Below are 21,597 nucleotides of genomic sequence, written 5' to 3'. Positions count from 1 at the left end.
TAGACCCTCTAAACTCAGAGCTCACTCTTTTGTAGGTTAAACTAATTAGGAAGTTCCTTGCTGCAAACTTCTCTATATTAATGACACAAATGCTTGCAAAGTACAAGACTGTATTTGTCACCAGATTTCACATGTAAAAGCAGTTGTATTCTAATATAAAACATGAGGGAAAAGGAAAATTCAACTGTATAAAATGTTAAACATTTCATCAGCTTGTCCTCTGAGGCCAACAATAAGAGTATTCATAAAGCGTACAATGTGTAATATTGACAGGCAGCATTGCAGCGCATATGGGAACATGTCTATATTTCCCGGTAATTTAAAATACAACATTGCAATGTGAAATACAAGTAATTAGTAGTTCAAAAGTAGCTTAACTTTATTTTTTGAGTAATTCCTATCTGCTCTGCATCAAAAATAAAAACATTCTGCTTCAGAGAATTATTTTCTAATCAGCAATTACAAAATACAATCATTCTTGATCATTGTGCCTAATTTTAATGATTTTTCATTAATAATAATGCAATTCAGAATAAATAAAGCATCTTGTAGTTATATGGAGCTACTATGTTAGCAACCTTGAAACTTCTAAATTGAAAAAGCAAATCCAATTATTTTGAATAGTTTTTAATATTTCTTTATTACTAGAGAGTTGGGTTACTGAATTTTGTTTCCCCTCTGGACGAAAATCTAGATGGCAGTAATCAAGTAATATTTATTCTCAGTAGAAAAGATGTAGATTATTATTATAGAATAGTAGGACTGGAAGGGACCTTGAGAGGTCATCTAATCCAGCCTCCTTCATTCAAGGCAGGACTAAGTGTTATCGACCAACGTCATCCGAGTATGTCAACTGGAGTGCACATATATGTAGGATGGTTTAAATTTCAAAAATTATGGTCCAAATCCTGCGTTAGTGTAAACTGGTGCAGCTTCCCTGACCTCCATGGAGGTGCTTCAATTTACCCCAGGAAAGAATTTGGCCATATTTATTTCCACTTGTTAAAAGGAACACTCATGACTTTGATTCATTCAACTGAAGTAAAACTGCATGCATGGTTGAGTATTTTTTTAATTATTATTCCTGTCAGTTGTGCAACTGTGTCCATTCCTTAAGCAACTTGTCTCATTCTTTCCTCCGTTGCAGATCGAAGTAGTCAATACTTTCAAGAGTGGCACTTCCTTTCAGGGGGCTCTAAGGAGACAGTCCTCCGTCACAAGCCAGAACCAGGATGTAACCAATATTTCTAGCCCTAGTCACGTATCGTTATCCAATGCTCTTTCCTCTCCTACCAGCACATCTGCTGCTGCGGCTGGGCGTGAGTGTGTCTTCTTAATGCATCAGATCTACAGAGATGCCAACTCACCTACTAGTCATTCAGGACTTATCTATATTGCCCTTTTCCCACTTATCAACTTATGCAAAACAAAGCAAAAACCCACACATAACTCCACCACTAATACACCTTTAAAGCTGAATTACTTTGTATATTGTAGATACACTTCTTTGACCTTTTTATTACAGGTCCTTATTCAGATCAGTAGGATACCAGTTTCTGGTCACCCACTATGCAGTAACATAGATTTCTCTAACATTGAATTTTTTCTCTAACATATTTCCTCATCATGTTTGATGTATTTATTTGTATTACAAAAGATTTCCTTAAAATCACTCTGTTGTTGCCTCATGTTAACAAACGTGATTACAGCTCTTTTGCTTAAAGAGAAAGTGTGTTAAGCTACATTTTATATTGTAGCAAGCATTAAAAATAATATTTAAATATTTAGGGAATGATTCTATTGTCAGCAATTCAGGTGCGCATCAATGCTTATTTTACAAATTAATTCAGTTACGTTCTTAGTTCATTTCTTAGTGAAGAGCAGCTTTCCACGTGAATCAAACCCCACCCTTACAAGCTGGCACTGTCACTCTGTTTTTTTGTTATATTTACAACCACATGCAATAGGCACCCATCACGTAGTCTGGTTGCCCTTACAGTGCTTAAAATTAATCTCATCCTGCCTTAAAGTGCCATTCCTGCAGTGTTCTGAATAGAAAATAAACCTCCAAAGAAATATTTTAAAAATTCCCCTTTGTCAGTCTTCTTCCTGAATGCCTGAGAGAAAAGTTGGGCCTAGCAGCATGTCTGACTATTTAATAAATCTACATGCTGGCAGATCAAAGAGGGAAGTAAATTCCAAAGCCATGAGCCCCCACAAGAAAAAAACAACAAAACACCTTTCCCCCTTATTTATAGAAGGGTTCAAACTTGAGTGCCTCTGGTGATCTCATCTGTAGTAATATAGGAGTGATCCAATCTTAGGTAAGCATTTAAGGCTTTGAAAGATCAAAACTAGCAACTTGATTTCACCCAGAAGCTCAATGTAACCCATGAAGATTCCAGAGCAAGCTTGTATGTGCTCTCAATAAATAGGCAGCCACATTCTACACCAGCTTCAATTTCTGAGTGGTCTCAAGACAGAGAGTGGATTAGTTGCCTAATCTTGAAATGACAGGGGCATGGAGACGTGCAGTAAGATCTGTGTCCAAAAGGAATAGTTGCCTCACAACACACAGATAAAAAGGAGTGTTGTTGGCTGAGACTGCTACCCTTGTATGCAGTAGCTGATTTCGGGGTAAACTACCTCCTACCAGGGCCAGCTCCTGGTGCTTGGAGTGGCCAATGGCAAGGGGCAGCATGTCCGGCTCTTCGGCGGCAAGTCCCACAGTCTCTCTTGGAGGGAAGGACCCGCTGCCGAATTGCCGCCGAATAATGAAGCGGCGGCAGTAGAGCTGCCGCTGATCATAGATTTTTTTTTTCCCCGCCACTTGGGGGGCAAAAACGCTGGAACCGGCCCTGCCTCCTACATTTCCAATTTGTGTCACAAATGGCAGCACGCTTACTTGGGTGCAGATGTACTTTTGTCAATTTCTGCAGTTGCTTCCCCCACCCCAATGTCTCATCTTCATTGAGCTTTAGTCCGCTAGCTCTATTCAAACAGATGCTCATCTGTTCCACTGCATCAGCCGTAGAGATGGAGACATAGAGCTGAATATTGCCAACACACTGAAGGTGCCTCATCCAGGGTCTAGTTACTAACCTCCCTAACCAACACGTATCTAGGTAGAACAGGATGGGGAACAGAATACAAGAACCGTCTCATCTGATGAACAATTTCCCATGATAGCCCTCTAGGTCCTTTCAGGCAAATAGAAGAAGAGCTACTATAAAGCTATCCTGCTGTGGGTCACAAATGTTTCAACAGCACCTTATAGTCAGTGGTCTCAAACAATCGATCCAATAAAATCAGCATTGGCAATTCATCCTCATCCTCCCTCCTCTTGGCAATCTCAGCAGAGAGACTAAAGGTTGAATGGCAGGGAGTCTAAATTCTCACACACACCCTTTGCACCTACAGATAGGTCTCATCAGGGCATGTTTGAGGCACCTTGCCAGGGCAGCATGGAGAAGCTTAGATTGTCATTATCTGAATTGTACCCATTCTGTGGATAAATAGAGTATGATGGCCTCCAGGGCCATGAAGCTAGCTTTGTATTCATTTGAAAAAATAACACAGAGTGGCTGATATTTCAAGGTAACTGTGGATGTGCACCTGCATGTCAGAGAGCAACTAGAGTCTGGTCTTTAGGTAGTAGTTTGTGTAGACTGCTAAGGCATTATTAGTTAATTAGGGTATCTGTTTATATTAGCTTTTTAAAATAATATTTTAGTCATAATAGATGGTGCTGCTTGTGAAGCACTCTGGTTAGGTATTGGTTATGAAAAGCTTTATATATTCAGGATCATTAGCTAGTTTCAGCAACTGAATAAAACTATTTTTGCTTCATGAAGCCAGATCACTTTTTGATGCACTTGTGAAGCCCCTGACCCCCCCTTGCAGAAGCCCTCTCCAATTCAGGCTCAATGAAATTAATAATAATAATAAAAAAAGCATAACAAATCAAAGAGAATAAAGCGAATGTTCAGCAGGAAGGTGTATCTCCCACAGCACATACCCTATGTTTTGTTTGCTTTTCCTTGTAAGCCCCCAATCTCTTGGTTCTTAGTGCGATGTTCCAGGACTGCCCTCCATCACGCTGACTACCTAGGGTAAATTAAAAGATAAATAATTAAACAATTAATCCTTTCTTCCTTTGGTGGGATAAATGGTACCTCAGTCTCTGAGAAGTAACATATTTTAACCATCTAGAACACTGGAATGTTTAAGGGTGTTCTGTAGCTATAGCTTTATAAAAGGCATAACTGAGTCTGAGAGAGGCTTAATACCCAGTACTTACTTTTGTATTGGGGGTATTTTGTTTATTTTTAGATGAACTTCCAATTTTTTTAATTTCTGGGAATCTCTTTGAGAATGTTTTCTGTGACATTCAGTAAGGATGACACATGTTAAGTTCCCTGGGAGTGTAAAAACCACCTGTTTAACATAAATGTATTGAAGTTGTAGCAGTGGGAGGACCGTCCATCCATTAATGCAGCTCAATTTATCATGGCATTTAGGTCTACATTTTAAAATGTTACTGGTGATTTTGGGTGACCAACATGAGATGCCTTAAAGCACTCGCTGGAAATCAGATCCTTTATAGATATCACTTTAGGGTCTCCAAAATTTAGAAATCTAAAAACTTTGAAAATTTAAGCATGATGATATAGGTTATATCAGGGACCATATGGCAGATCTAATACTACTAAGCACTTGTACAGTGCTTTACTCATTAAAGCTCTGAACAACTAATTGTTAATCCTCACTGCACAACTATAGGATTAGTAGCATCCCTAGTTTCCAAATAGTGGCCAATAATGGCCAATATATTAGACTACATAGATGGGAGGGGAAATTATTTATCCAATTTTATATATGCATAGCTTGAAGTCTGTAATGTAAGAGCCAATCAGAATTGACTGTGCAAATTAAAAATGCCCAAATGGTGGTATACAATAGCTTGCGTACTCTAAAATACACAGTGGGGTTATACTAGAAAGAAAACACATGGAAATGAGTCCACATACAGAGCATGCTATTAGTGATGCTCTAATACATAGAGAATTTTTTTCTGTTTTAGCTATGTATTATTTCATTGATGACATATAATTACTTATATTACCTCAGATCAAACAGATATTGCCACACCCAGAGTACTTTGTGAGATGCATTGCCAAGTCAAAGCCTGTGGGTTTTCAACCTCTCATAGATGTGGGAACATAAGAATATTTCAGTTGTTATAAAGTACGTTCATTAAAAGTAATCTTATAGGAAAAATACTTTATTTTGGTTCTCAAGATGTCAAATTATGCTGATACTGTTTAGTTGTCACCATGTTTTAGTATTAATTGAGAGACGGCCCGTAGTACCAGGGTTTACCTCTCTTGATCTTAGCTTGAGACAATAATCTAGCTTGGGGACATACTCCAACCAACCTGAATCTAAACTGGAGATAAAGCCTTTTCTTTTATATAACAGTGCAAAAACAAACACATACAGACACCCCGAAAACCCACAAACAGCTATTTAAATGCATCACAATGTTTACATATTTGAAATTGCAAATAGGAAAGAAATGTACAAGCTATGGTTCTATATGCAACATTAACTTGGCCATGTTCCAAGCTTTATATGCATTTTTATAGTATAGATTATATACTATGAATAGTAATATATGACATACTATCAATTGGAAATCTAGTCAATTTTAAGAACTTACATTAAGTTCAGGTACCACTCTTTCCTTGCCAATTTGGATGGTTTTACAGTAACACTTTTTAATTTTCTTACTCCCTGTTACTTTGGGAAAACAAAAGAGTGAATTGAATAAAGCCCTGAGGCAGCAAAGCACTTTAAATACATGTGATTGACTGCAGACAATGACCGCACATGAAGTGGTGGGGGCTGTTGTCTTGCTGGTTGGAAAAGGTGTGTCCCTTTAAGGGCCAGAGAGTGACTTTCTCCTGAAGCTGCAGACCAGATCAGTGCGGTGATGCTGGCCCATTCCTCCGCACCCCCTCCCCTGGTGACCAGAAGAGAGAAGGAACCATATAGGTCCATATCAGTGCAGGAAAAGCCCCATTTTACCTGGACCAGGCAAAGCAGGGAATAACTGTAGAGGGAAAGAGTGTATCTAACTGTACACAAATTAATCAAGCTGTTTTTTTCTCATCTCTTTCAATTATAGTACTTGTATATTACTCATATCATTAGATAAATCTTCTGACAGAAGTGTGATTTCTAAGCTGACAGTTTCCCTTTAAGACATAATTAACACACACCCCACCCAGCCCAACGTAAAAAAACCTCTAGAAAATAAAAACGTGTATATAAGGCAGGAGATACATAAAGTTGCTGTCTGAATGGAGACAGGTTATCTGTTCATGATGACTGTAGGTAACAACATTTTTTTAAATGAAAGTTTAGAACTTGCAAAATACTTTAAAAGGCAGCAAAATTGCTGAAAAACCCTATGCTCAGGCAATCTGCAGAAGGTTCTGTACTTGCAGGAGGTTTTTTTTGGGGGGGGGGGGGGGGGGTTTATGTTAGGGCTATTTTTGTTTAGAAGTTTTGGATAATTTTCTGTGTAGATTTCACTGAAATATTTTCACTATTTCTAATGTGAATTATGCGAGCAACAGCCTCATTTGAGGCCAGATATACTGTAGGAGCACTTTGCCGGTGGAGCTACACCTGTATACTCTATCAGCGTAGTGTTCCTATCGTGGACACAGCTTACACTGGCAAAACTGTGCTTTGATGGCATTACTTATTTCAGACCCAGCCAACCAAAATAAGCTATACTAGCAAAACTACAGTTTTGCAATATAAATGCATCTATATTAGGGGCTTTTGCCAGCATAGCTATGCTGGTCAGAGATCATACCTCTTCACACCCTGGACTGACACAGCTGCGATGGCAAAACTTTGGAGTGTACAACTGGCCTTTATCAACTGTAAAGGTCAGATAGGGAAAATCCACAATGAGATCACAAACCAGAACCATTTAGCTTCTGATTACAATCTTAAAAGGTGGCCACTGAATGTGCTCATAAGTGATTGAAGATACACTTCTATCTTTTGGAGTTTTTTACATTTTCAAAAAGAAAATTAATGGCCAATAGCCTTCAATTTAAGACCAAGTACATACCAAGGTTCAACCTTCAGCTGTTCTTTGTGGCAGTCCTATTCAAAAGTGAGCTTAGATTTCTTTATTCTGACGGGGGAGAGAGGGAAATTGTCATTTCCCCATAATTCCAAGATGGCTGAGATTTTGATCAGATTTGTCAGAAAAAAATTATCTACAGGCATATACACCAGGCATGCAACATTTTTGACCCAAAAGGTGAATGTTCTAGAGAGTTATGAGTATATGCAAACTATATTAGGGGTTATAATGGAAACTTACCTATAGTGGACTCTAAAATTTTAATTAATTTTTTTAAAATTTTCATCCAGCATTTGGTGCTAAAAATAGTCTTCTTTCTCTGACACAAAATTAATTTTAGTCTACAGTAGCCATTTTTCATCTGTAGTATAAAGAATGGCTCCTGTACCAGTTATGTAATCTGGCCTTCTGTCCTGTTTGGAGTGATTAACATTTTCCAGCTTTGTTCTTACCTGTTCCAGGCACGTATAGCTTTCTATAATTACACACACTGTGCAGCCAGAGAAGTGTGCACATGTGGGTGCATTTTATATCTAATATAAAATATTCTAAAAATAGAATCTCCCCATCAAGACCTTCTAACTTAAATTAAATGTCAAAGCAGAGATTAGCCATCAGTATCAAATCATATTCAGATAATGGACCAAGTCCTGCTTATTTAACTCACGAGTTCAATGAGATTGCCAGCCTTAGACAAGTAGTCCCTTTGATTTCTACAAGGCTAATTATATAAAGGCTATTCAGATGAGTAAAGCAAACATGATTTACAGAATAAGCAGAATTAGATTTTAAAATGAATTAAAATCTCAAAGCTTGTCTGTAAATGTTGCAGAATTCTAGAATCCACCCTGTGTAAGGTATTTCTTGTGACTTTATTGACTTTACATGCATTCTTCTTACCTTTGAAAAACTAGTTATTGGAAAAGATGATGCCAGGTTTGATCCCAGTCGCACTGCTATAAGACGAGGGGGTACTCTATTGACTCCAACAAAGTTACTGCAGATTTACACGTGTTTACCTGAGATCAGATGCTGGCCCTCTGTGGTTCCCCTACAGTGAAACTATTTAGATTGAAAAACTAAATATACAGCCAAATCCTGCTCAACTTATCTAGATACAGTAGTTCCACTGAAGTCAACTTCGTAGGTTTGCGCCCATAATGTAGAAAGTTTCTTAAAATGGTAAATTACTAATATATAAACTAGGGCTGTCAATTAAATTACAGTTAATGCATGCAATTAATGCAAAACAAATTAACTAGATAAAAATAGTCGTGATTAATCGAGTTTAAACAGTAATAGAATATCAATTTAAATGTATAATAATACACCTGTATTCAGACAAGTCCACTCAGTCCTACTTCTTGTTCAGCCAATCACTAAGGCAAACAAGTTTGTTTATATTTATGGAAGATAATGCTGCTTGCTTCTTATTTACAATGTCACCTGAAAACAGGTGTTCGCAGGGCATGTTGTAGCCGGCGTTGAAAGGTATTTACGTGTCAGATGTTCTAAACATTCGTATGTCCCTTCATGCTTTGACTTGTAGGCTCTAAAGTTTTACATTGTTTTGGTTTTGAGTGGTTATGTAAAAAAAAATCTATATTTTTAGGTTGCACTTTCTTGATAGAGATTGCACTACTTGTATGAGGTGAATTGAAAAATACTATTTCTTTTCTTTTTTACAGTGCTAATATTTATAATCAAAAATAATAATATGAAGTGAGCACTGTGCACTTTGTATTCTATATTGTAATTGAAATCAATATATTTGAAAATGTAGAAAAACATCCAAAAATATTTATAATAAATTTCAATTGGTATTTTATTATTGTTTAACAATGTGATTAAAACTGCAATTAATTGCAACTATTTTAAATCTTGTGATTAATTGTAATTATTTTTTTGGTCGTTTGACAGCCGTAATATAAACCCTGTTTGTATCTGCTACAAAAGTTTCAAAATGTTAGGGCTGTATTGACAACTGTGTGATATGTTAAAGATGAGATGCTGTACAGAGTAGATACCCTGGGCATGGTTCAGGTCTCACACCATTAACATCAGTAGAGTAACAACAGTGTGATCAGAATCAGGCCCTCTCTGTGTTTATATAATAGTACACCCATTGTTCTGTTCTCACCTTGCTGCTACACATGTGACTTCTAAGAGCTCTACTTGAAGTTACTGTGTGTGCATGCAGAAAGAGGGTGCTGGACCCCATAGCCTTTGTATTCATTTGATGCTTTAAAAAGTAAAAAATAAATACATAAAAATTGCCACCTAAAAGTTACTGCATTTTCATGTAGCTTCTAATTTTCACAATCTCAACAGCTTGCAATACAGAACATGTTATTCAGAGCATTTACAAGGTGACTTCAGTACATACATCATCCCAGTTTATGGACTTTTTGATTTTGCTCACCTAAAAATGCAAAAAACCACAAGAGAACACACACAAAAGGTCCCATACATGATTCCTGTTCTGTTTCAAAGCTTCACACCAGCTACAGTACTTCACCAAACACCATCACTGTAACTTTTGCACAACCAGATTCTTGACATTGCCAGGTACACCTAAGAGTTGGCATCTCTTTGCAAAATTGACCTCTTGTTTACATTTTTATACTAATCACCTTACTGACCTTTTAGTAGAATTGAATTTATTTGCTTTTGCAGTATCCTACTCTCTACTGTCTGAATATTAAATGTGTTTGTTTTCCCAGAGGGCTAGAGATCACTGGACAAAAGGGTTCAGCAGGAGAGAGTGAAATAAAAAGAGGTTGTGAGTCTTTAACCTTGAGCCTGAAATGAATGTGAACCAAACTCAAGATACTTGGCTTATCTGAAGCTGGGTAAACATTCGAGTATAAGCCCATGCGCTACCAACCGTACTATACCTGTTGATCTTAAAACAGGTCCTATGTATTTCACCTTTAGACTGTTGTACGTAGGGGTGATATTTCCACTATTTAATCTTTTTCTTCTTCTGAGGAAAAAATCTGAAGTATTTAAAAATTGTATACCTTTTATTTTTCTTGCCTGATGCAATATTTTAAGTCTAACTTTCAGGGTGGGATGAAACTGAAGAGCTTTTTTTTATTACAGCTACAGAGAAGAAAGAAGTGGAAACTTATAGCTATGTCAAAATGTCAAGAAGTGTTGTCCCCACAGTCTTCTGTTAAAAGCAGTTCATTTTTTCTGTTGTCTCCATTACTGTGAGAGAAGAGGGCTGTATCTCATTGTTTGTCTTCCCTTGGCATTGTCGGCATCATAAAAAAAAAATCATGACATGAATTCTACGTAGTTCATAACATACCAAGATATCCACAGCAGATGTCACAAGCTTTCACACATTGCACAACGAAAGCAAGCTTGTATAGAGCTCTGTAGTGTAATGCTAAACTTCAAAGAATAAAATGTTATAGAATTATAGACGACGATATTTACACAGGGGCTCTGATTCAGCAAAGCACTTAGACATGTGCCTATCTTTAAGCATTACTCTGATAGGAATACTCAAATTTTTAAAGTTAAGCACATGCTTAAGAGTTTTGTTGAATTGGGACCATATAATTGTAAACAAAACATTTTTAATTAGCTTAGTGCTAGTTTAAATGGAAGTGCAATTAAAATGGCGCCTATGAACTCAGCAGACCCACCCCCTGTGTGTATTCAGATTTGTTTTCAATGACTTCGATATTAAAAATATTTTTTCTCTTGCTAGCACCAGAGTCAGCAGAGCTCTGGGATAATTAGCTGGGTTCTATTGTGCCTCCAATGTACTAACAGGATTTTGAATTACATTTCTACTGCAGAATATTTTACTGGTTATGAGGCACATGCCAGAAAGAACAAATGTTGCTTTTCAGATCCCAGGCTGAATCTGCAGGGCTGCAATCAGAAAAAAAAATCTACTTCTAAACTAAGTAAAAGTAATCCTGTAAATGAGAAGTCATTGGGAGACACATACAGAACCACAAGATGCCAAGTCACTTTCAGAAGAGAACAGTATTTTTAAAATGTGTATATTATTGGCACATGTGGAATGTTTATCAGAAAATTATTTTGTATTTGTGCCTCAACACCTCTTTGATGGGTTTCACTCAAATATCTGAGTTACAAAAATATGCCAAGACCCAAGTTCAGTGTTTTGTGTTTCTTCTGCTGCTGTTGATCATGTTACTACCTGAAGTCGAGCAGGGAACTGCATTCCAGAAATACTGTGAGTGTTAGATTAATCATAGCTGGGTTAGCACTGAACTCCAAACTTGGGTCTTGACAGGCAGTAAAAGAGGTGGTGATTTTCAAATACTACATTTAATCCTACAGTTCTCACACTCAGGCAAAACACCCATTGAGATCAAAGTCTTGGTATGGAATGCGGATTGGACACATTCTGTTTCACAGATTCCAAGGCCAGAAGGGACCATTATGAACATCCAGTCTGACCTCATGTATAACAAGCCATAGAACTTCCTCAAATAGTTCCTAGAACATATCCAATCTTGATTTTTAAAATTGACAGTGATGAAGAATCCATCACGACGCTTGGCAAATTGTTCCAATGGTTAATTACTCTGACTGTTAAAAATGTACATCTTATTTCCAGTCTAAATGTGTCTAGCTTCAGCTTCCAGCCATTGGATCACGCTATACCAGGGGTAGGCAACCTATGGCACGTGTGCCGATTTTCAGTGGCGCTCACGTTGCCCGGGTCCTGGCTTCTTAAACATTTTAAAAACCTTATTTACTTTACATGCAACAATAGTTTAGTTATATATTATACACTTATAGAAAGAGACCTTCTAAAAACGATAAAATGTATTACTGGCACGAGAAACCTTAAATCAGACTGAATAAATGAAGACTCGGCACACCACTTCTGAAAGGTTGCCGACCCCCGTGCTATACCTTTCTCTGCTAGACTGATGAGCCCGTTATTAAATATTTGTTCCCCCCATATGTACCTACAGACTGTAATCAAGTCACCCCTTAACCTTCTCTTTGTTAAACTAAATAGATTGAACTTTGGGAGTCTATCACTGTAAACCATGTTTTCTAATCCTTTAATCATTCTTGTGGCTCTTCTCTGGACCCTCTCCAATTTAAAACAGCTCAATAATTTTGTCTACACACACTGTATTCTGTTTGGGCCAATCCTGCAGTCCTTACTTAGGCAGAACTCCCACTGACCATAGCAGGAGTTTTGCCTAGTTAAAGACCTTAATATGAGTTTGGTAATTTGAAAATCTGTTCCTTCTTTGCTAACCTGTAAAGACTTGAGTACAGATTACTGAGACTGTAATAAAGCCTTTGCCTGATTAAAGGTTGCTGGGTCAATTCAAGCATAATCTTGGATTACTTTTGTTTACATAAAAATTTAATTCACATTTAAAAGAAAGCCACTTGACAGACTAGAAGTTAAATCTACTAGATTAGAATGAACTGTGTTCAAGAAAATGAAAGTGAATTTTTCACACCAATATATAAGGTGGGAAAGCTGCCATAACTAAGTGATAAAAAGATTATTTTTTATTCAGCTAGAGTATCTTATCAAGAAAATATGAAAGAAATGATAAACAGCATTTTTGAAAGTAAATATTACCTCATGAACTCAGTATACAGTAGGCATGCTTAAAAATGTAAGATTTTTACCAGACTCCCATTTTATAGTTCTCCATAAGAAATATGTTGTTAATTATTGTTAGTCTGTGGTGGTTTTGCATTCAGCTTTGCACTTTAGAAAAGAGTAGAAAGGCTGAGATAACTCAGGGAACTAGCATATCAGCTTTTCTGCTCTGGAAATGTAGTTCAAATCCTATCTTAAGTTATGAATGCAAATGTGTTTCTTAGCCTAGTCTCCATTTGTGCACATTATAAATCCATCATGTACCATGACACAATTCAAGTGGATTCTGCTCAAATAAAGCCAATGTCTCTAATATCAGGGACTGTACAGGTCAAATTCTAGGTATTGTATGTTAGGCAGATATAATGAGGTTGTAATATCCTACATAGAGACCAAGTTAGCCACACTTCCTCCTGAAGCTCTGCTTTTCTCCTGCACCCTGACAGCCTCTTGGAGGGCTGGCTCTTCCTGCACCGCAGAACTGCTCAGGTTCTTCTGTGCTACTCTGCCAGTCTATTTCCCTCCCTTCTAAAACACATAGCCAAGGTGAGGAGATGATCACATTAACATTCTATTTTGTGCTTGTTTCCCTGCTGTTACCATGTGTATTTGGCTAAGCAGGGAGTGATGTGTGGACCGACTGACAGGGCTATCTACTTGCGGGTGTCCATCACCCCATGCTATTGATAAGAGTTTAGATACGTCATAAATGATCATTTTGGAGGACATAAGCAAGGAAAAAAGATAGTAGAAAGCAAATCCAAATCAGCCTCTAAATCTGTCCAGTCTTTCTCCAGTACTGCCACACATTCATAAGCCACTGGCTGGAGCTTTGAAACTCAGACAGGCTCTCTGGTGGTTGATAGTATAAGAACATAGATAGATACTACCAGCTAAACCACACTAGCATGTTGATTGAACCATTCCACTTTCAAGACACAGGCCTCTGCCAGCTAGAAGAGAAACTCTAAAGTTTATCTATAACTACTTTGTAGACCAGCTACTAATGGGTAATCAAACATAGGGCAGTAATATGCATGTGTATCACCCAGTACATTTCAAACTTGTGTGGAGAAGCTTTCACAATGCCTGCTCACACCTTTTCTGCTTGTGCCATTGGTCTCTCTCTCTAATAAACACTAAAAATTCACTCATAAATTAAGGGATGAGTGAAAAAATAGAACTCATACTTAGTCATAAAACATTGCCAACAGTTCATAGTTTTGCCATTCTGTTTTTTCCTTTGACTTTTCCCCTCAAAAAAGTTATGTTTGCTCACTAATAGCACATAGTGCAATCCTTCACTTCTTTTCTGACCCAATGAATTGGTCAACAGGCTATAGCTAGCTTCCTCCTCTTCCCCACCCCAAACACAGAACACTGACTGCCCTTCCCCCCCACCCCCAGCAATGCTCTCTCCTTTTGCTCCTATCAGTTCCTACTGGCAGAACTGCTACTATGAAAGCCTAGTTGCTGATGTTAGTAGCTTTCTTTCACCTGTCTTCTTACTGATAGGAGGCTAAAAATAATAGTCATCTTAGCATAATAAGCGGACATAATTTAAAGACTTGGCATAAAATGTACAGCTTTCAGAATTTAAGCTTTTGAAGGGTTTTGCAACTGAGACACAGAAAAAGAAAGAACTTGCTGTTCTATGCAACCCAACAATCAATACATTATTTTATAGAAGATCTTTGTATATTAATAAAAAATTAAACGGCTAAAACAGTGGGTCTATACTCGAGTGTTTACTTCACATATGCATGAAGGAAAAATAAAAGTTGGGTCAACAATTCTATGTTCACATTATCCAGGCTTCCAAGTGTAGTTGTTGTGTGCCAGTTATCTGTGTTCATGTGGTAACTGTGACTTCCCCTTCTGTGGTAGCATGGTTTTGCCTAGTATTTTGTCTGCTTGGCTTTTTGTGCTCCTGGCTGCCTTCATTTCGATTTTGCTTTGAAAACATCGTTTTTTCTGTTTGTACATTTGGCTCCTCTTTGTGTGTGTGTGTATGTGTGTGTGTCTCATACGTACCTATCCGACTGTGTCTGTGTTTTGTGCTTTCCCGTTTGTGAAGTGTGATATGTTATATGTTTTTTTACTATACAAATGAGACTTTTTTTTTAAAAAAAAAAAGCCTTTCTACTTACTCACTGCAAAACTATCAACATGCATGGTTCTACATTTGCATTAAAATTAACATGGCTTGTCTTTTACTAGGGATGTACCACATGAGTGGACGTTCACTTTCTTTAACCAGTGCTTCCCATCAGTTCCTTGATGGCTTTAAACTCAATTTGTTTTAATATTGCAGTTCGTACAGACACTCTAAATGCACAAAACTGAGCCACTCGTTTATGCATATAACATCCAGAGACTATGGACTTCGGCTGCCTGCACTGCCCTAACCATATGCTACATTTTTCAAAAAGTATTCTCTAGCACTGTACTCTAAAGGTTGTTACCTCTGACATCTCTTTCCTCTTTTTCCCCTCAGATCCGCGTCGTGAAGGCATTCCGTAGCTCTCTCTATGAAGGGTTAGAAAAACCAGAATCTAGAACCTCCATTCACAACTTTATGACTCATCCTGAATTTAGGATAGAAGATTCCCAACCCCACATCCCACTCATTGATGACACAGACCTAGAAGAAGACCCTGCTCTCAAGCTAAACTCTAGCCCACCGTCTTCGCTGAACAAGAACAACAGTGCTATCGACAGTGGAATAAATCTTACAACTGACACAAGTAAATCAGCTACCTCTTCTAGTCCAGGAAGCCCAATACATAGCCTGGAGACATCACTTTAGCTGAAAGTTCACTGCAAAAAAATATATAAATAAAAACAGCAACAGAAGTATATATATATATATATAGATAGATATATAAAAAACTGTGCTGGCTGAGAAGCTGTTTGAACTCTTATTCACTTTGTGACAAGTGAATGAATTACTGATCACAGTGGTTTGGGGGAAAGAATGAATGGCTGATTTACATACCCCTTTTTGCTCCCTTGCAGAAAAACAAAAACAAAGAACCCTCCTGCATGAATGTACTGTGCACTTCCAGCCCCCACCCCGCTTTCTCTCACGCACGCTGTCTCTCTCTCTCTCTTTTTTTTTTAAGCAGTAAATGCAGAGGACTTTTTTCTGAGGCTATTTATCCAATTCACTGGTCTGTGAGTTTTTTGAAATGCTTGTGTGGCATGGATTCAGTTGTATAGATTAATTTAAATAACGTTTTTGAAGTTGCAAAGCTTAACTTGCACAGTAGATTTGCACCAGTTGGACAGAGAAACTTAAACAATTATGAGATTATATATAGAGATGTATATACTTATATGTATATATAATTAATGATATACATATATATGTATATATCTATCTATATATTTAGTTATATATAAAGTTTCTTTGTTGGCATGTTGCCTTGTTTCTGCTCAAATTGCTCTGACTATTTTAACTTATTTATGTCCTAAAAAAAAAAAGAATGTAATTTGTTTACAAACCTGTAGATAATATCCTTAACTATTTGTAGAATTAAGAAAGCACTTCCTGCCGAAGTAGTATAAAAATTGCTCAGCTCTTTGAAAACTTCTGTAATATTGCACCTTGGATGTTTTATTACAACCGTGTTCTGATTTTGCCTGCCTTTTTTTTTTGTTTTTTTTTTTTTTGTTTTTTGGTTAAATAATGTAGATACTGCTAGCAAATAACAAAAGAAGCCAAAATATAACACATTGGATGTAGCATTGTTATCCTATATACAGGGCAGTGAACAGGCTTCCTTTGTTTCAAATACAAAGTTGAAATGATCAGGTTTTCTTTCCTCTTTTTTTTTTTTTAAATAAATTGCTTGAACTTGTTTTGGTGCAACACTCGATGGAGGCCATTTCATTGTTTCAGTGTATTGCAATGGCTTCTTCAAAGTATTTTTTAAAAAAAGTTGTTATATGAAACTCAGTTTAGTTTATGAATAACAATTCAAAGATAAGTTATATTTGGCTTTGTGTATGGAGATCAAACTAGTGTTGAAATATTGTGATATATTGTGTTGATTCTTTTCCGTTAGTAATTTAGACATTCATTTCCTTATTAATTACAAGAATATGGGCTGTTGGCATTTTGGATGGAAAATCACTATGGTTTATTGCTTTGACTTTTTAAAAGAAAAAGATAATCATTTTCTGCACTATCTAGATCTGAATGAAATTTTATGAAGTGTATATTGAAATGTGCTTTGTGTGATTTTTTTTATCAAGCTTGTCTTCCTGTAGTCACAAAATATACTGTAGCTAATTAACAATGTTGTTTTACCTATGTATTGAGCTTTCGACAAGGGAAGCCATTTTGAAAACCTGCAGTATCATGGGTGAGAAATATTTTTCAAGATGGTAATAGCCCTGGTAACTTAAATTTATGAGCTTATATAATCGCTATGTCAACCACTTGAATGCTAAGCACTTTGTGGGTCACAGATTTTTCATAAATAATTTTGTATTTAATACAAAGTTTGCTTCAAGACTTTTCAGCAAGCATATGATCTTTTCCATAATCTTGTACAGTGCAAAAGACATTTTGAATAACATGATCAATTATGCCAGAAAAACACTTTCAAACTAGCTTGATAAATTGATTTGTTGTTGTATTGTGTGTTGTTTTAAAGTTGACTAAGAAAGCGGTGCATCTCTGCAGTCACAAGAACTATTACGAGCCAGAGAACTCTCCAAACAATATTAGACTCATGGCCAAACTGCAGATTGAAATGACTAAAAGAGTTTTCAGGGTGCATCAGGACTATTCAGCCAGGTAAAACTCTAATCAGCTTGAATTGCCAGCTTCCGGACTTTTGTGCAGAAGCTTGAATGTTTTTTGGCTCAGACTCCTAGCTCACTGTCTGATTCAAACTTTTCACTGAACAGCAGATCTTTCAAGGCTTACAGAACTGTTTTCAACAGATACCGTTACCCATTTCTTAACAGTAGAAGCTGGCATGAAAACATAATTGAATTTAACTAATTCTTAGTAGCAAAGTGATTGAAACTTAGTAGCATTGTTCCTTGGATTGTAAATACAGGGACTGACCTTTGTATAACATGTATTGGGTTTCTATGGCCTATTTGGGATACCATGTTCAGAAAAAAAAAGTTATCCATTCTATTTATAGGGAAGAGCCTCTGTCATTGCATTGGACTTGAGCAGCTACAAAATCTGTCAGTACTGGAACGTAATTTTCAATAACTTAACAATGATGATTTGCCTTTTATTTTCAAGCTATCTTTTTCGTCAGATTCTTTCTTTGTTTCATTTGATTTAATTTTCCTCTAGTAGAACCCGTTCAGAATACCTATAGGGTACCATTTGCAGACTTGAAAAACTGTTTAAAAATAAATGAACACAACATTCTCTGTGTGTATATATAGTAAAAACATATATAAATTGAGATGCATAGAAAACTTGGGCTTCTGTGAGCAGAGACTGTGCTTTATGTATATGATAAATGATAGACTTTTTTAAAAAAAATTAGAATAGTTATGACCTTTCAACTACAAGTCATGCATCACAATTCATTTCTTTTATTGCTTGACCTCGCTGTGATGGGAACAATGGATCAAAAAACCAAAATGATCAGTTTGTTAAAATTCACTGCAATATATAAATGCTTGCTCTCTACATACTGTACTTAGCAGCATGAGATTTGTGGAAAACAATACAGTGGTACATTTGGCAATCCGTCCCATTAGGGGTTATTAACATATATTAATTCATCTGTTTTTATGAATTTTTTTATCTAGACAATAATTGTAAATAAAGAACTTACTGTCTCTGTTCATTTAATACTATGCAAAAGGTTATGCTTTCTATTGTTTATTCCTATTCCTACAGTGTGATGCTGGAATGTTTGTGGTTTAAAAAACAAAAAAACAAACAAAAAAGACAAAAGTAAGTAAAATATGTGATGTAAATTATTTTATAGTTTGAAACAAAATGATAAAGTTTTATTCTTGCTGCTTACTGTCTAATAGATATCTCCTGGCAGGAGCACAAGTGGAAAATTAAATAAAAATAAATTCACAAAGCAGCATGAACTATAATGGTCTGAACTTAACATCCTTCTTTATTTACACTTTAAATCAATAAAACATAACTTGAACCCTATGGGCATATTTTAATGTGGGGGGTGGATGTTTGCACGCGTGCATGCTTCTCTTTTTTTTTTTTTTTTTTTTTTAAAGTAGAGGTATGAAAATGATTGTGAAAGTCTCTCATCCAGCGCTTACAATGACACCCTTAGGTCTGCACCACACACCCTGACAAGCCAGCCCAGAGCACCATTGTTCCTAACAAACTGTAGTGCTAGCAGTCAGTGACAGAGATTGCAATTCCTGGTTTTTGCCGTCTGGTTCCACTACTTTGTCCATGTAATGGTGGCTTGGGGTGCTGGAGATCACAGGTAAGATGTGGCTTTTATTTTGATTATGTGTTTGTTGGTAGTGATGAAGCCCCTACATAGGAGGCTTGTGTAGTTTAACATTAGCCCTACATTGAGTATACATTTTAATACAAATTAGGTACATTTTCCTACCACTTTTTCACTTTTGGTGGTAGTTTTAGTACATCTGTCTTGATAGTGTTTCTTCATTCCTCTTTACCTCCATATTGGCCCCAATAATCATATTAAAACAAGCACCAATGCTTTTGGGGGTTCAATCTAGAGTCTGAATCCCTCCCTTTGGAAGAAAGCCCTCAAGCTTTTGGGATATGCCCATTCTGGGAGTAAGAGCCCAGCCCTGAATTTACAGGGTGGGGTGGGGGTAGGGGTGTTCCAACTAACGAGTGCTACAGCTGTAGCATAAGTTGCTTTGTAACAAAGCTCTAGGGCAGTTGTTTTCCCTGTTAGCAATAAAGTATTGAAATTAGCATGGCAGACATACCGCATTAGAACAGTGCTTACTTTGTAATGAAAGGTGCTGGGGCTCAAGCGACTTTTTTACATTTATAACTGATGCAGCAAGCCCAGAGGGGCTGGGGCTATGAACTGCCGAGCCTAGACGTGCTGAGGCTCAGCCCTGGCACAAATTAAGTACTGGCATAGAAGCTTTCTCTGCATCTGCTAATGTTCTGCATGTTTTCCTACTCCATGAGCTTCACTAGCTTTGATACCAGATTTGTCATTAAATATAATACTTGAGTTCGTCATTCAAATTGGACACAGGAAGATACCTGGCACTGAGGTACAGATTCATGCAGGTTAACCTCTCATCCCGCTGGAAGTTCAAGTGTCAAACAAGATATAGTGTCAAGTATCAGAGGGGTAGCCGTGTTAGTCTGGATCAGTAAAAAGCAACAGAGAGTCCTGTGGCACCTTTAAGACTAACAGATGTATTGGAGCATAAGCTTTCGTGGGTGAATGCCCACTTCGTCGGATGCATGCATCTGACGAAGTGGGCATTCACCCACGAAAGCTTATGCTCCAATACATCTGTTTGTTTTAAAGGTGAAACAAGATATAGGAAGCTCCAGGTAAGTAACTGTCCTATAGCCACACTTTTTAAAAAGCAGTACAGTACTAGTGATAGGTTTCCCTCCCCTCCCTTCCCTAGAGCTCAGGTTCTTATGAGCTGATAAATATACTAGGAAAAGACCAGTTACCTCTGGCAAGTTTGGCACAGGACTGTCAATACTTGTAAAACAGAAGTAAGTACTGAAAATGGGGAAGGGGGAAAGGGAGAGCATAATGAGTAAAGCTCTGAAAATTTTACAGAACACCTGAAAATAATGGTTTGTTTTCTTTTACCATAAGTTGCATATTTATCACTAGGCAATAGGTTTGTTGGATTCACTGACCTTTAGTTTGATTTGGGGAAAAAACTTTGGTGTGACCCAGTGTTAAGAACTTACAGTACCCTGGATGAAGATTCCCTGCCACCCTTCTGTCACTATTAGCAGCCCCCTGTCCTGCAAACACTTAAGCAATTAATATAATTTTATTTAAATGGGCAGCCCCATTGACTTCAATAGGATTACTCACGTGTGCAAAAGTATGGATGTGCTTAAGCATTTGCAGGATCAGTGCTTAAGATCATTCAAAGAATTCCTCAATATGTTTTGAAGAGTAGTGCATGTTTTAACATTCTACTGCCTTGGGGGATATACATTATCTGTTGCAGATTTTCAAGTGTGTGTTGTGAAATATATTTTGTGTGTGTGTGTGTGTGTGTAATCAAGAGTGCGGCTCATTATTTTACCAATTCCCTATCCTTTGCAAATGGAGTATTGAATGACAGAAGAGGAACTGCAATAATAAGGCTCAGATAATGTTCATTATAAACAAATATTTTTATTTTGAAATATGGAATGCAATAGTAATGACACTGACTAGGTGACCAGTGATAAATCCTGCAATTGGCCATGTAAGAGATGGGCTGTTATAGTTTCTCATTATTTTAATGTCAGATGTCAATCCCAGGTTCAAGGAAATGCCTTAAACCCCTGTTATAGTTTTGAAGTGTATGACTGTATTTGACCTTTTCCTGATCGCCACATATTTTCAGAAGCCTTATTATTTTTATAATCAGTGTAATATTCAAAACTGATCTATAAAGATTCAAACACCACTCAAAATTTACAACGCTGTTAATGCCTCCTGGGAAACTGAGAAAAGTATTTTAGTTTCAAACAAACCTGCCTGTTTTTTTTTTTAAATGTTGTTTCCTTTACTTTTGTTTGTCACCCTTCTCAACAGTGTGCAAATGTATGGTACATGTGCAAAAAAAGTAAGGAGTTTTCAGTGGATAT

The 21,597-nt window shown here is 37.0% G+C and overlaps 1 protein-coding gene and 1 long non-coding RNA gene across 33 annotated transcripts in view; one reads left to right on the top strand and one right to left on the bottom strand.

The window, feature by feature from the left end:
• The window catches only part of ATP2B2 (ATPase plasma membrane Ca2+ transporting 2), a 754,329-nt gene extending 738,658 nt beyond the window's left edge, over positions 1–15,671 (top strand). For 30 of the 31 annotated variants that reach the window (XM_065551218.1, XM_065551250.1, XM_065551243.1 and 27 more), the window contains one exon: positions 15,298–15,671. In XM_065551218.1, coding sequence (XP_065407290.1) covers positions 15,298–15,609 — 312 coding nt within the window. In that variant the 3' untranslated portion in view covers positions 15,610–15,671. Of the gene's footprint in view, positions 1–1,147; positions 1,320–15,297 lie in introns of all 31 variants that reach the window. The other variant, XM_065551251.1, reaches the window with a different exon arrangement.
• The window catches only part of LOC135972625 (uncharacterized), a 65,042-nt gene that overhangs the window by 5,894 nt on the left and 37,551 nt on the right, over positions 1–21,597 (bottom strand). For both annotated transcript variants that reach the window (XR_010589103.1, XR_010589102.1), the window contains one exon: positions 4,019–4,107. This is a non-coding gene — a long non-coding RNA (uncharacterized LOC135972625). The remainder of the gene's footprint in view (positions 1–4,018; positions 4,108–21,597) is intronic.

The sequence above is a fragment of the Chrysemys picta genome, chromosome 7, assembly GCF_011386835.1.
Source record: "Chrysemys picta bellii isolate R12L10 chromosome 7, ASM1138683v2, whole genome shotgun sequence".
Taxonomy (NCBI): Eukaryota; Metazoa; Chordata; order Testudines; family Emydidae; genus Chrysemys; species Chrysemys picta.
This window is presented reverse-complemented; position numbering and strand designations above follow the sequence as displayed.